Source organism: Neopsephotus bourkii, unplaced genomic scaffold (assembly GCF_033783945.1).
Source record: "Neopsephotus bourkii isolate Nb327-2 ecotype Australia unplaced genomic scaffold, CSIRO-AGI_Nbou_v1 NB_1542, whole genome shotgun sequence".
NCBI lineage: Eukaryota > Metazoa > Chordata > Aves > Psittaciformes > Psittacidae > Neopsephotus > Neopsephotus bourkii.
Genome location: NW_026902018.1, coordinates 6,600,318 through 6,616,769, shown reverse-complemented (window position 1 = coordinate 6,616,769; position 16,452 = coordinate 6,600,318). Strand labels below are relative to the sequence as shown.

The following is a 16,452-nucleotide window of genomic DNA, read 5'->3' as shown; positions in this document are numbered from 1 at the left end:
TAGTATCATCTTTGCCATGAAAAAGAATTATAACTTTAGCTGAATGGGTATCAGGTGTTGCACATCATGGGCTATCACGTATGTTGTCCTTCGTGTCAGACTGGCTGCTTGGCAGATTTATTTTCTAGTGCAGTAAAATAAGATAATCACTGTTCAGTATCAAGAAAGGCTTAAGTACATAACTTTTTTTTTAATAGCAGTTTTCTTCAAGTCTTACAACCAAATCAGTTTGGATTAACTAAGAAAACAGAAAATTTGTTTGGAGATTTTCTTTGAAAAGTCCCATATAATAAAATATCGCTGTGATCTATGGGCATCTCTCTGCCAACCCCTATAGAAAAGGGGATGGGCCTTAGATTTGCAAACAAAGGTCTTCTACCTTTGAACCATTCAGTGAAAAATAATGCACCTTGGTTGATCTCAGAGAGCTGTTAATGCTAAAGTGATGTGGTTTGCTGAAGCTCTGGGTCTTTGTTCTGAACTTCCCATGTCTCTTTCTCATTACTTTTAAAACCTTACTGTCTTGGCAAGATGTGTTTTCTGTAGTCCTAATGAAAACTGTCATTCCCATTACATCAGCCAGTGCTTTTAGGTTGTTTCCCAATATCTAGTTTTAATGACATTCAATCAGACTTTATTCAACAGGGCAATTTTTAATGTTCTAGTAATTTGTTTGCATTGAAAAAGGACTGGATGTAACTCTTATGCTACTTACTTTACTAGCTTGTAACTATAAAAGTCGCTTCTTCCTGCTAGGAAAAGTTCAGATGCCTGGCTGTGCCTCTAATCTGTGTGTGAATGTTCTGGATTCAAACCTATTTTCAGAGTTGATAGGTCATGGCTAGCCTTTATCTGAATGGTGGTATACATAAATAAAAATAATGGTGGAAAATGCTCCAAAGTAATTTCATGAAACCAGTATAATTACTATGATACTTTCTACAGAATGCAGATATTGTTCACACATAAACATCCAGGAGATTGATGCCAGTGACCTCACTTGGGAATGGTTGTTGGGTACTATTTTGAGACTACAGAGCCATCAGTAAGGCTATACAAAACCTCTGGTTAAAGCAAGCTTAGTGTGGGAATACTAATGTGAAGGTGAACTGTAGCTTTCTTCTCAAAAACTGTTTCCAGGCCACTTTACTTTGTACAGGACCTTGAGAACAAAAAAACAGAATTGTTAGAAACCTGTTGCATGCTATAAGATGTTCATTTGGTTACATGTCACTTGGAGTTGCTTTTCTTGTTCTTGTTTGGGTAGGACCAAAGTGACGTGTCTCCAGATGCAAGTAACTTCAGATGTACAGTGGATGGTGATGGCTACATGTTTACTGAGACCACCATGGCTGCCACAAGCTTTCTGCTGAGATGACACCTCTGTGTAATAAGTTTTACTAGTCAATGCTAGAAGAGTTAGTACAGCTTAGCAGACTTGGCAAAGAACCAGTTACTGCCCTAACACTGACTAAGGGTCAGGTTTTTTTCACAGTGAAGGTTTATCAGCCGTGAATGAAATACTCAAAAATGTCCTTGTAAAAATTGGTGCATGCTATTATCAATGTGGTATGGGCTCTGAACTTCTTTTTTACCTTAGTTAATCTTACTGTAGTCAATATTTTCTTGTAGTCTGGACATTAGTTACATGGAATGGGTCTTTATTAGTCATTATCATCTGGCTATGTTTTAGTGAATGATTTGTGGGTTTTAAGGAGGGGTTTAAAGGTGAAAAGGGTAGTGGACTTGAAACTGATTTGGGGAGCGTGTCAGGCACCTACAACAGTATGGGAGAGAGTACGAAAATTGGGAACATGGGTGAGATTTTTATTCAGGGCAAACTGAGGTCAGACTGGGTAAAGTTATGAAGTTATGCATCAAAATGCCAGTATAGGTAAGAAGTGGAGAAGACTATTGGGCTATTTATTCCAGGAGAACCATCCTGTCACCCTGCAGTATGCTCACACTGGCCACCTGCAGTATCATGCCTGATAATGAAATGCTTGTTTGGCTCCAGTTTGGATTTTTGAAACGCTGGGGGGCAAGCAGACATTCCAGCTTCTGTGGTTAAGAAGCTGCAGAAGACCCATTATAAAATTCTGCTGTCTGCTGCACCTTTATCACCCTGGGAAACCTGTATGCAAGAGTATGCTATCACTCATCACTGCTGCTACTTATTTGACTATGGCTATTCTTATGGTTTCTTCTCAGTTTAGCTGCTTCAGTGTCCTCTGTTGAAGGCTCTGCACCTGAAGGTTACAGCAGCCTGATGCTGCCTTCACCTTAATCTGTGTGCAGGTGTGATTACCAGCCAGAGCCCATCAGCAGGTGATAGGACAGAAAGGCCATGTCACAGTATAACCAGCCTAGCACGTGTCAGAGATGGGTGCTTTAAGCAGTCTCTTGTCGCTCTCATTAGCTAAACTGGCTGGTAGCCCCTTCAAAATGTTGTTAGATTTTACAAAAACAGATCAAAAAGGTGTTTTTTCTTTTAAAGTGAAAAGTGAATGGGGGCAGGCCCTGAAGGCAGGGGTCTGTGTGGTTTTCACAGCTATGTGCTTATTGTATTTGTTTATTGAAGATGAGATTGTTTATTGTTTATTTTGTTATTTTGTTTTATATTGTTATTAATTTGTTTATTGGAGATGAGATCGTGGTGGGGTATTAAAAGCGCAGGAGGCAGGTAGCATTTTTAAGGGTCAGATTAGAATGGCACTTTTCTTCTAGATGTCTGACATAACATCTTGCTGTTTGGAACAAAAGCTAGATCTGGTCTTGTGTCTTATACAGTCATACAGTCCTTGTTCTATAGCAGTTTCAGGGCAGTGGACATCTTCAAATTAAAACCTTGTGTGCTGGCTTTAGTGGGAGGGAGGCAGGAGGCCATCTCTGTGTTAGGTGTCTGGTATGATTTGGCAAAGTTTTGTGCTGCCTTCTTGATTTTTCAAGTAAGCTGTAAAGTCATGCTTTCTTGAAGCTGTAAATGTAAAATATTGAGAAGTTATGGGTATAAAAAAAAAATGTTCTTCTGAGCCAATACTGCTGAGAAATTGTGGGAACTGATTCTATAATACAAGTAAGTGAATGTTGGGAAATACCAGAATTTCCTGAAGTTGACATTAAAACTTACCAAGACACATTGGATAATCATGAACTTAAACTACTGAATCTGAGGTGAAGCAAGATCACTAAGTGTAATTCTGGCTTATGGAGGTGAGCCAGCATGGGGCTGAAGGCCAATAAAGCTTCAGTTCAATTTATTAAAGTTTGGTTTTTGCTTTCAGAAATAATATTTAGGCAGTAAACTTGAGAGAGAAATTTCACTATAAGTAGCACCACAGTTTTTGTAACTCCTAGCTATTAATACCAAGCTGTACATATGTTAAAATAGACTGGAATTGAAAGGTTAAGTGTTATCCTGCAGATTTGATAAACTCGGCTGTTGTTGTCACAGGTCTTTAAGTGACTCTATTGACAGTTTTTGCTTTTTTCCTCTTTCAATGCCTGCCATTGCGTGCTAAGCTTTCTCTTGGCTCTGCCTGGCAGGAAAAAGGGGAAACTAGAAAACCCCATTAGTTGTCCATTTGCAGAATATCCAAGCTTTACTCTCAATACACAAAGAAATACAACAGTAGGAAGTTGTTTCACATCCGAGCCAAGATAAGGTCCTGGAGGTTTATTATTTTTGTTGCCTGATAGCATCAGGACTGGGGAGCAGGGGGCAGAGAAGGAACAGCAGATCAACATCCCATGGGGACAACAGAAGGGAAGACAGACAGATAGCCAAGTGCCGACAGCTTCAGTCAGTACTCCCAGAGGAAGTGTTGGTTTCAGCAGATGAAATTAATACACAGAAGTCTTTACAGAGGCATTCAGATGTGACATTGTTTGAGGGGCCTGGCTATATGGCAGATGTATAAAGCAGTGAATCATATGTTTACATATAATTATGTCTGTATTGACAAGCCAGGTTTTCCTTTTGTTTAATAATTTCCTACATTAACATCAAAGAGCTTGTTTTTATAATGAAAACACATTTCCCTTTTAGTTTTGCTTTGCTATAGCTCTGTATTAACATCAAACACAAAATCATGACTCACGCAAAGGAGACCTGTAGATGTAGATAAATCCATGTTCATTTATAGCCTCTAAAAAATAGATGCAATGTTATAAAATGTCCTTTATTTGGATATATTCAGGTAATCTTTTCTATGTGATCCTTTGTGTCCCTACAAATTTGGGGAGTACCTGATAATTTCACTGTGCTTATTAACTTTCAAATACATTTGAAAAATTGGATGGGATTTAAGATTCCAATTTCTGGGTCAGGATTTGCTTTGTTAGATACCCTATAGAAAGTTCAGTGTAATGTTAAGACTTTGGTGGTCTAAGTGGTAACTCTATGCAGAAAACACACCAAAATATTTTTTTAAACGTGATAATTTGAAGTCGTAGGAAGAGGAAGCTGAAATAAAATCTAAGCTTGGTGTAATTTGCCTCATTTGTTTTTAAATCCGTCTAAGAGAGTGTTTCTAAATGCTAGGAATAGAGTTTCTAAAGTCTGCAGAAACAGCTCAGATGCAGAGTTTGAGCTAAATAACACAGCATTAAGGACTTGAGAGCAAAGTTGGTAAACTTTTTCATCCAAGCTGAGGGAAATAAAAATGCTTTAAGAGAAGTGTATCAGATAATGAGAAAAGAGGATTTCAGGAATGTTTAACATTGAACAGCAGTATTAATTTTTACCCACAAGTGTGCGCAACGGACTGTTTGTAAGTACTGAGTGCCATTCAGTTAATGTTTATGGGACATTTTCAGTGTAGAAGTTGCTTAGTTATTATATGTATATTCATGTTCCATTAGGAAACTGAATTTAGAATGTGCATCAAATATTAAAGTATCAAAGCATTGCACTTTTTGCAGTGGTTGTTGTCCTGCGCATTTTAAAAGGATAGCTTTCTCTGAAATAGTCTGAGCAAAGGCAATAGTAATAATGCTCCTTTCACAAAGAAATTCATATCCAAACTTTCCACCCTTACAGCTTTTTAGTATGAGATCAGTTTTGTCATGTTTCTGCCTGGACGGTCAAATAGCACAAAATTCTAGGAAAGCTACAGTGGAGGATCCCAGATTTCTCGATTAAGACTGCTGAAGTTTTACAACAGTTTTTACCTTTTTTCTTTTTTTCCCCTCTTAAGGCCGAGCCCCTGATGTTAAAACTCTCAACTTGGATGCAGTTGGAGTGAAAACTAATTCTGAAACTGGAAAGATCATTGTTGATGCCAGTGAAGCTACTTCTGTTCCTCACATTTATGCAATTGGAGATATAACAGAGGTACCGAGTCTACATAAACTATTTTACAATAACAGGAAGCCAACTTTGTTCCTGACTAATAACTAGTCCCCAGACATCGTCATGCTCTAGCATATATCTTCATGTTTTGCTCTTTTCATTTTGCAGAGCTGTAGTGTTTATGCCAGCCACCTGGGTCAGTAATTTCCTTCATATGGATCTTGTGAAGTATTTCAGCATTACTTATTATTACTGATGTTTATCAGGGAATGCATTATTGGTCAGAGGCTAAGAATAATGTCTTTATCGCTTCAATTATCTTTCTAATAATGTTTTTATCACTTCAGATGTATGACTTCATAATGCCTGTGACTGCTGAGTGAAAGCAGCTTTTACCTTCTGAAGCGGAATACACTTACTTGGAATGACCATGACAAGTTCCTCTTCTAGTATTTTGGAGGCTAATTGACACTAGTCCCAAGACAGCATTTCTGCTGCCTGACACAAAATGCTTCTGACTGTAAAGTGTCTTCCTCTAGAATAAGAAAAACTAATTGCTGCAAATACTAAATGCATTTTACTTCTGTTCATGATTTATGAATTATTATAACAAGTAAACGTGAGGTGTGGTGTTTTGGTTTGGGTTTTTTTGTTTATTTGTTGTCCTTTGATGGTTTGGGTTTTTTCCTAAAGGAAGGTACATTATAACAAGAGCAAAATTATTTACTTACTATAGGTGCAAAGCCAGAATTATGTGGCCTTAATCCAGTGCTGTTGATAATCTACAGTTGTTTGTGACAACAGTTCCTTGTCCTGATCAAAGTGCACTTAAATACTTCTAAATCCCCCAACTTTAAGTTTACAGAAGAACTCTGAGTATCTACTGTAAGCTGGGGCATCTTCAAACGTTGTCTTCATAAATAGTGTTTGTCTGGATTCCAAACTGCACTGTTACAGGAGGATGTTTTCATCAGGTGCCTGCTGTTCCTGAAAAATCAGGGCAATATGTAGAATCTAGAAAGTGGACATTGCAAAATACAGAATTCTTTCACCTGTTTTTGAACTTAGTGGAATTAAGCACATGCCTTCCTATCAAGACTGGTTTTGGTATAGTGAAGGCATCTGTTTTGAAAGTCTGGTAAATCTAAATACTGTAGTGATATCCAGACACCATATATAGTATAATTTGAGAGATCCTTTAAAGATTTCTCATTCTGCAATGTTTAAAATCTTTTAAAGGTCTCTCACCAAACCCTACAGGTGCTCTGAGTTTTTGAAGAGATGCAACAGGTTACATAATGTCTTGGGAATAGTGCTGCACATTTCTGACTGAACTCTGGAACTGCCATCTCATAAATCTGATGACCTCTTCCCCTCTGTGTAGACATGTGTTTCTTCCTGTCTGTCTCCATCTTCATGCGAATGACTTGCCATTTCCTTTTAAACTGAATTAAAACTTTTTCCTGCTCAGCTATTTCTCCATTTTGTTTTTACTCTCCACAGCTTCTCTGTCCAGTCCAGCCACTCAGAGCTTTGGGATTATGTGCAGTTCCTCTCCTTTCTTTTCACTTAACATGCAGGTTCCCTCTGCTGTACTTGTCACTTCTTGCTCTGGCTTATTTCCTGAAGCCCTCTTTCTGCTCACAGTGACCTCCTACACCTACTTGTCCCTGATACATGCCTTGGTTAGGCCTCCTGCTTTTCAAACTTTTCTTTTTAATTTAATCCAAGAAGCAGTTATTAGAGGCAGTGCTGGCAGGGCCTTGGATGCTGATGCTGATTTTGCTGCCAATCTGCAGTGTTATTTTGGGCAAGTCATTTCCTTTTCGGTGCTTTTTGTTTTCTGCCATTTGAGGATTTAGTTAAGTAAGAAATATAAAGTTGGAAGCAGGATGCTCTTCTCTTTCCTACTCTGGATCTAAAAAATCAGGTCTTCATTTATTTGTCATTTTCATTTTGTTGTTAAAATTTGGATTTCCTTTTCCTGCTTTTGCCCTTTTTAGTGCAGATTTGAATGTAAGTTGTTTAATAGGCACTTCAAAATGTAAGTGTTTAAAACAGCAACATAGTTTTATACTGAGTGACAGTGAACTGGGGAAAACTGCAGTTAAATCAGTGCTCTGGAGAAGTATTTTCTTATGCTTTTATCTGCATATGGGCTTAATGCAGGGAATTTAAGAAATCACAATGCATTAATAGAGCTTAAAGATAGAAGAAATTATTGCTGTTATCTGACTCCAGTACAGTGTAAGCCACGAATTCCACTTGCTAAGCAATAAAGTTTGTTTTAATTCTTTAATTTTTTTTAGCAGAATTAATTTAGATAGTTAATTTCATTGATATGGGGACCAGCAGTGAAAGAAAGTTCTGTACTGGTGCGTATCTCAAAGAAAATACACAATAGAATCAAGTGTGCTAAGAACCACAAAGCTGTAGAGCTTGGTATATGATACTTTCTAGGTGAGACCTATCAAAAGAGATCAGGAAGGCGAATCTTGTTTCCTGTGTATGAGCTTCTTAATATTCTTAATATTGATTATAAGAGTAAGATTTTTTTTTTCCCAGCAGTGTTCTTGTTCAAGATTTCTCTTTGCTCTGCTCTCTCCCTGTTAGATTCTCTTTGGTACCATGAAGTGCTATTGCTCATACCTTTGCAAATACTTCTCAAGCCCTTCTCCTCCCTCCTTTACCATGTCACATGAATAGGCACCATACTGCTACCAAATAGCAAGAAGTCCTTTTTTTTTGTTTTAATTGAGTGCCCTGGCTGGAAAGGGAGTGTGAGAGGAGAAAGGTGAATGCTCAGAATGACTGTTTTCATTTGCGAGTCATACCCATCTGGTACAAGTGGGAAACTATGTGTGCATGGGTGTCCTGTTGCACCCTTGTATGGCAAATGGAATCCTAATGTTATCCAAGCTGTTCATTTGGAGAAAAGGGGGGAAAAAACCCCATTCCAGAGGTCAGTTGCTTTGTCTCAAAAAAGTTTTTCAAGCTGTGGTAAAATATTATTTTCAATTAACAGGTGAAATTGCATGTAGACATTTTCATCTTCTGTGATCAGGATGAGGAAGATCAAGCTGGAATTTTAGTTTTAATTTTTTTTCAGTGCTGATATAAATGCTTTGTGTTAAAATTCTTTCTCCAGTAGTATTCTTGTTGAAAAGCATAGCACAAAACTATAGAGAAGTTCTCAGAAGGGGGTTTATCATATGGTCATGCCACTATACATCTGTCATATTTCAAAGGGTGTTATAACAAAGATGTGTAGAGAAGGTGGAATGTACAGTATGTTGCTTTGAATAGAAATGAGACCAAAAAAAAAGTTGTGTTAGAACAAATACACATTACTTCAAAGCTTTTTAAACTCTCTTAGGAGTCATCTCGTTTAAATGTATAATACATTGGAGGGTTCTTAGGAACAACTCATACCCATAATAATCAGCAGAGTAGTTCTACACATGACTGCAAAGTGAATGTTCATTTCAAATATTTACCAAGGAAGGTCTTTAAGTCATTGTTTATGAGAAATTGGGCTTTATCTGCATGGATGTTTTAGTAATTAGTTGGGTTTTATGGAATGCATGGCAGTGCTTTCACAGTTTTATCTCTCGTTCCAATCTTCTATTCATTTCTGGAATGCCAAAACAACATCTGTATTTCCTGCTACAGAAATGATTGGCAGCCATGTTTCGGGCAAATGTGGATAAGAAAAAACAAATGGCAAATTTCATCTGGTAAATGACATTTACAGACTTGAAAGTCAGAATGTTGGATTTGAAAAAACATAACTTGATGGATCTAAAGGTGAAAAAAGGGATAGATTTGCAGTGTTGTGGTTTGTCATAAACTGTGGGGAAAAACAGGTTAGTCTTCATTAACAATTAGAATTGTAGTTTCTGTTATGGGGTTAGACATAATGTTTCAGTTTGGTTTTTTGCAAAGGAATTTTTAAATTAAGTGGTTATTAATACATATAAAAAACCATAAATGCACATTAATATGTATGGTACATGACATACATGGTAGCTAATACCATGTACAGAATCTACGTAGCAACATAAAGAAAAAGGTAAGCTGGGAAAGAGGAATGGATTCCAGTAAACACTAAAAACCTTCAGGATAATGAAAAAAAATGGTTGAAAAACTTGAATGTGTGTGCTGGGGGAATCCTTACTTTAGTTTTTGCTGGAGACTATTTTTGAGGGCTTATTGGATTACTTACTGGGGAGGATTTATAGGATTACTACTTCCAGATGCAAGAGAGTGATGAGCTTTGTGTCTAGATAGCACCTGTATGAATCAATACTTCACACATTTTACACAGCATTCTATGTTGTCCCACAAAGATCTTTCTCAGTTACAATTGTCTTATGTTTCTACATCATTCCTTCTAGATTTGCAACTTCTTTCATCATCTCAGACAAGCATCTTAATGATGTGTCATAGATGAATTCTTGAATAATGCTTTTTACAAGACTTATAAAATCTGTTATGTCTTACTAATTTGCATGGACTGCTCTTCCTTGGACTACAAAACATTCCTATGAAAATGCCTATTTGAATTAGCAAAAACTTCCAGCATCCTTAGGTTTAGCACTGGAGTTCTGATGCTCCAATGGTATTGTGCCAGCACTCAAAATAAGGGTTCTGGCACACTGCATAGTTTTCTTTAGATATAAAAGGTAGGTAGGACTCAAGGCTTGAACTGGACCATGTCCTGATCATATCCTGTTATCATTCCATTTCTCACTTACAGAAAGTTAGCATTTGCCAGTAGCAGTCCAAGCCTCTCTTTAATACCAGAGCCTGAGACTGGGACAAACTCAACTTATAGTTGCAGTGCTAAGAGAGTAGTGTTCCATTTCTCTAATCCAGGACCAACATAGGAAGTCAGTCATAATACCTACAAATAGCTAATTTTTGAGCCTCTGTTCTGGAAAAATGTGTCAGACAACTTTTTTAAGAGGTCTGATGTTATAAAACCACTGTTGCTTTATTCTAGGTTTTTCCTGCTTTAAAAAGACCATCTGAAAAATTTCTTGATGGCTTACTATGAAAAGAAAGGGGGAATTGAATGGTTAGCATATGAATATCCTCTGCTTTTCCAGAGGTGACATGATAAGATACAAGGTTTTGACACATTCATGGCATTTGTTTCCCCCCACACACTTCCCCATTAAGACAGATACTGAACTTGGAGACTTAAAAGCATGTTTGGACAGAAATTATTACTTCCTTCTCTGTTTGGAGCCCTGGCTACCAGGCTGAAATTCCAAAGATTTGGCCTTCTTCTGACTATTGTCCCAGGAGAAATCCTTGGATGTTACTTCTCTCTTAGTTAAAACAAAGCTTTGTGCTCTCTTCTTAGGGCCGTCCTGAATTAACACCCACAGCAATAACCGCAGGAAAACTGCTGGCTCGGCGTCTTTTTGGCCAGTCTTCAGAATTGATGGACTATGACAATGTGAGTTGTTTTCTTCTTTTCAATAATAAAAGCCAAACCTAAATTTATTTTTTTTTTACTACTTTTTTTTTTTTTAATTTATGCATCTTTAAAGAAATTACATTTTGTCCTCTGGAATCTGGGATCTAGCTTTTACAGTAGCCAAAGTAGACGTGTGTGATAGAGCTACACTTCTCAGACATGCAGAAGTTTCCCTTTTTGCATGCTTCATATGGTTCAACAGTAACACTGTTTCCTCTTAAATAGGTACCTACCACAGTTTTCACTCCCTTGGAATATGGTTGTGTTGGATTGTCAGAAGAAGCAGCTGTGCAGTCTTATGGATCAGATAATATTGAGGTATGAAAGCATTTTTAATTGTATAACTGGTATCAGAAGTTTCATTGTTGTGTCAGGCAAAGTATTATGTTTGCAGTTAAGGAGTTGGTGTCTTCAGAAACGCTCAGGTCTTTGAAAGTATTGCAGCAGGTCACAATGGAAGCTGTTACCTAGTGAGCTTAAAATTGGTAGGGTGTGACAGTTTTAAACTCGCTGACATTTTAGTAAGTTATATTTGCAGCATCATTAAATATTGGTTATGTTCCTTTTAATTGTCAGAATTGCTGGTCACATTCTTTAGTCTAAATCTGTGGGATGTCACCAGAAATATTCACACAAGCTGCTAAGTGTCTTCATGGCTATGATGTCTTGATAGAATATGCCTGAGTGTTGCATATTGAGGAAGAAATCCATTATGGCATATATTCACACCCAGCCCTCTGATGTGAAGAATGAGATTGTGATACTTGTGATGAAGAAATTCACAAGCATTATATAGTAAGGCAAAATTCAAACAAGTCAGCCTTGAAAAACTATGTTGTATTACCTTTATTCACTCATCAAAAAGACTGTCAGCAAATGACTCGGTTAGCTTTGGAAATACAATATGCAACAGTTTAGTTCCTGTCCAGTCAGTTATTAGTTTTGTCTTTTATGATTCTGAAATACAGTTTATACTTAAAAGATCTGTCCCAGAACTCTTATCTTGGTTTGTTCTCAGTTGATTAAGGCAGGTAATCAATGTGTGTGTGTCATAAGGTGCTCCTGTTATGTATATATTGGAAAGCAATTTCAGCTGATGGATTTAGCTTGGAGCCCCAGGCAAAGCATTTAATATAAAAATAAGTATTTAGTATTCAGAATGCAAAACTTACAGTTCAGGTTGTCTTGTCACATACATTATTATAGATATGGTAAGTTTCTTGGCTTGCATTATTTTCAGTAAGCAAAGTATTAAATTTTTGGGAAAAGGAGCAAACTAACACTTCTAATTTGGGACACTGGTTTGAGTAACATGATTATTTGTGAACTTTTTTTCAGTTTGTTTTTAATCTAATGGTTCTGTGAGAAAGTTTTGTGTTAAACTTCTGTGTTTTCCACATTTTTCCTTAAAATAATGAACAGGTTGTAAATAAATCATTTTTTTCTACAACATTATAGATGTGTCATAATAATAGTCATTATAATACTAAATAGCAGTTTTTTACATAATAGTACTCTCTAACACAAAATGTTATTGTTTTCCCTACCAGGTATACCATGCGTATTATAAACCTTTGGAGTTTACAGTGGCTGAAAGAGATGCAACTCAATGCTATATAAAAGTGAGTGTTGTGAGCTTTAACTTGCTTTTAACTGAAAACAAGAGATATGGTAGAGCCATCTTTGAGGAGGACTGTTTGGCAAAAAAACCCCCACTCAAGATGGATGAAATATTTTCTTGGTGCAACCTGTCTCTTTTGTCAAACTTCATGTGTTTAATATTCATTACATATCCTTCTGCATATTAAAATTGCTTTACAAGTATTAGAATCTTTCAGAGCTGACATTCTGTTGATTGATACCATCTTTGAACTGCTTTTAAGATGTTAATAAATATTCCAGTTTTTCTAATTATATTTTTTCACATGTGATTTATGTAAATGCCTTAGTAGCTTGCCTTAACTGTCCCAAGTACCAGTGCAACTAAAGTGATGCTACTTTTTAGCTATTCCCTTTAAATTATGCCAATTAAATTAAATATTTGAGGGTAAAGTAGTAATAGCATAAAAATTGGTGGATGATACTGAATATAGTCCTTACTAAACTCCCAAAACACATGAACAGACATTAAACTTGAGAGTTTCAAACTCTATTGCAAGAGGGTTTTATCTTTTAAACTCCTTGATATTTAAAGAACCATGTCAAGATTGCTGCTGTTCCTGGGATTTCTAATGAAAGAACCCAAGCCCTTACTGAACAACAGAACCTATTAGATTAGCGATGATTTAGTGCTTGATGAGTGGACAAAGGGAGAGACTGACTTTCTTTTCATAATTATAAAGATGGTGTACTTAAAAGAACTAACCAGTTTTCATTAAGTTCTCTAATAAAAGTGAATGAGGCCCTCCCAGATACTTATTAACTCACCTTCATCTGTGGCTGCTTCCAAGCCTTGACTCCTTTTTAGGTTATGTGGCTGATGTGGTGAATGTATCTCACCAAACATCCTGCTGTGTTTACTGACTGAATCAAAAAGGCACAAAATATTCTATAATTGGTAGTGGTCATCTTTGGAAATACAGTTGGTTAGCTAGTGAGAGTAAGTGCACGGGCTTGGAGAATTGCTAAGGTAGCCACTCAGTGTCAAAATAACACTAGTCTGGTTACTAGACTACAGAAGGTATTTTGAGGATTTCATACAAATGACAGACAACAAAATATGCAATTTACCACAAATTGTCATTGTCAGTGGCTCCCAGAAGTCTGAAAGAAATACATCAATAAAGCTTTGATTCAGGAAAGTGCTTAACGACAAGCATAAAACCTATTGAAGTCAGTAAGTCTTAAGCAAGTGCGTAAGTTCTTGGCACACTGGAGTAAACAGCTGTACTAGGATCTCAGGGCACTTCAGTTCCATTTAATTCAACTTTATGCCTTATCTTTAAATGTTCTAAGAAAAGATCTCTATGTAATGTATTGTTTTCAGATGGTGTGCTTACGAGAGAGAGAGCAACGAATACTTGGCCTTCATTTCATTGGACCAAATGCAGGCGAAGTTATTCAAGGATTTGCTCTTGGAATCAAGTAAGTACAAAAGAATGTCTCTAACTTCTAAAGCCTGCTTTTTAAGTTATTGTAAGATTATAAAAGATAGCTGCCTAGTTTTGGCAACACTATAAAGAATCCATGATTTTTGTTACTTTTATGTAGAATTGCACATATTTTCACTAAAAATACTGCAGTTCTTCATTAAGTTGTACTGGATTTAGTTACTGTAATACTGGATATAGTTAAGGAGCAACTGAGGAAAATATATTGTTGGCTTATATAGTTAAAGCAAAAAATAAAACTGTGCATTAACTTACTAATATAAGTTTTCTCAGAGTGTAGCTTCTTTTGCATTCTGTGTGCAGGATAGGAAATCACCATATAGTTTTGCAAGTCACTTCTTTAAAAGGATATTTTTGCTCTTCAAAAAAACCCTTTCTTTATTCCTGCCAATCATTTTCTTTCTTAATCTCATCTTTAAACGTGCACAGCCATTGCTCATCAAAAGCTCAGCAAGGACTTGCATGAATTTTTATATTTTTGGGGTTATAAGCTAACAGTAACGTGGTAAGGTAAGAAAGAAACCTCTGTAGGCTGATAGAAGAGGAGAGATGCTTTTGTCTGGAGCTATCTGGTAATTGCAGTAACAAGCTTACCCAAGTAGATGAACCTTTGTGACTTGACCTTGTTTGATATTACTCAAATATTAACATGAAAGTTCTCCCTTTGAAGGAATAAGGAATGATTCTGGGTCCTGTCTGGTTAAATAGAGAATTCCTACTATGCTTCTTGTGTGCTACAATTACTTCTTATTTGTTTTTATATTTCCCTTCTTAATGCTGATTCACATCTTCAGAAATGTTGATTTGTATATTTATGTTACTAAATTATAGTTTTTAACTCCTCTTTGAAGAAAGTACGCTGGGACACAAGAAATCAACCCTAATTGTGGTGTACGTTCATTTTCCTAAATATCATCATTTTATTGCAGTTTTAGTCTTACAGTTGTGAGTGACTAGCATAAATGAAAAGCAGAAAGGATTAAGAAGGCAGGACCGCAAGTATCATGTGAGAAGTATCTTGGAAATCACTGATTGCAGTGTGCCCTCAGTACACATTTTCAACATGTGTTTGTAGTCCATTAATTGCCAGTGGTATAGATTCTAGAACTACATTTTTTAGGATGTCATTGTTTTGAAGTTTTATCCAAAATAACCAGTGAAAAGGAAGCACATGAAACTGGAGTGCTTTTCTGCCTTGCCTGAGGGAAATTAAAACTTTAGCCACAGTAAGAGGTTTTCAGCAGGTCAGATTCTTGTATTGGTTTCTATTGTATTTCACAAATCCAGGGTTTTCAATGTGGAACACCCACTATAAGAGCTGCTGTTTTCCTTTGTCAAATGTTAGGTCTTACTTCAGCCTCTCCAAAGGATGACTTTCCATCTCCCCTCCCCACTTAGCACTCCAGTAATGTGTGCTTAGCAGCAATTTTTTGCTTGTTGGTGCTTTTCTGGATGTAGGAGGAGAAGACATCTATGAAGACAGAACCCTTCTCTGTATTTTGTAGAAGGAGAGAACATTATTCTATAGAGAGCTTGAAACTATTCTTAAGTTTAGGGCCATTTTAGCTATTCTTACAGTATGACCTGCCAGGAATAGCAGCTTGAAGGAAAGTCATGAAGTCTAAGAATGTTATTGGACACGTAAAGGAATTAAGCTAGCGGAATTTTAGCTCCAGGTTTTTTGGTGGGATTTTGTTTTGTTTTTTTCAAAGAAAGACTTTTTCCTTCTACTTATGTTATTGATAATTTCAGTTTAAGCACCAGACTTTCTCTAAGATCATGGAAGAATATTCTGGTATTACTTCCTTCAGCAGATTCTTTCCAGCAGTCCTAATTATGATTTTCTTCCTCTGTGTGTATATGTGTGTTTTTCCATCTGGAGTCGGAGTTAGTGAAACACACATGTATGTACAAGAAAAGCTGAAGGCTGCTGTTGTATCACATGCTTTTGCCATAGGCTCAGTTGTGACTTGGGATAAATTGCTTAATTCTCTCTGTCTCAACTCTTACGACAGTTCTTCCCTACCTAACAGTGTTGTGAAGCTGGGTGTTTAAATGTTGTGTAAGTGCCTGAGAAATAACAGACAGCATTGTTTGAAGAATAAATGAACTCCTCTTCTGATAAAATGGATAAGAGCAGAATTACTTTGATGTCTTAGGACATTCTAGCTGCTTCAGGTGAATAGTGTTTGACTTTGTGAATCTTTGGTTTGTTTTTTATTTTGTAGATGTGGTGCTACATATCCTCAGCTAATGAAGACAGTTGGCATTCACCCTACCTGTGCTGAAGAAGTTACCAAGTTGCACATTACAAAGCGTTCTGGCTTGGATGCAACAGTTACAGGCTGCTGAGGTTAAAAATGCCATCTCTGGAAAGAAGGAAAAAAAGCACAAAATATATTTGTAAAGAAAAGGGGCACTTAGAGTTAGGAACAGTTTTAATGGTTCAAGTTCCAGGAATCTTTTCTTGTTCTCCCTGTAAACAGCTTTCTTTTTCAGCTAGATTGTCCTCACACCATCACAGTTCTAAAACCAATTCAGTCCTGCTGTAACAAATTCTT

The 16,452-nt window shown here is 36.7% G+C and overlaps 1 protein-coding gene across 3 annotated transcripts in view; it reads left to right on the top strand.

Annotated features, from left to right (window-relative positions):
* The window catches only part of TXNRD2 (thioredoxin reductase 2), a 32,478-nt gene extending 16,038 nt beyond the window's left edge, over window positions 1–16,440 (top strand). For 2 of the 3 annotated variants that reach the window (XM_061370862.1, XM_061370861.1), the window contains exons 12-17: window positions 5,199–5,335; window positions 10,665–10,760; window positions 11,007–11,099; window positions 12,332–12,403; window positions 13,768–13,865; window positions 16,120–16,440. In XM_061370862.1, coding sequence (XP_061226846.1) covers window positions 5,199–5,335; window positions 10,665–10,760; window positions 11,007–11,099; window positions 12,332–12,403; window positions 13,768–13,865; window positions 16,120–16,243 — 620 coding nt within the window. In that variant the 3' untranslated portion in view covers window positions 16,244–16,440. Of the gene's footprint in view, window positions 1–5,198; window positions 5,336–10,664; window positions 10,761–11,006; window positions 11,100–12,331; window positions 12,404–13,767; window positions 13,866–14,834 lie in introns of all 3 variants that reach the window. The other variant, XM_061370863.1, reaches the window with a different exon arrangement.
* Window positions 16,441–16,452: the final 12 nt, after the last annotated feature.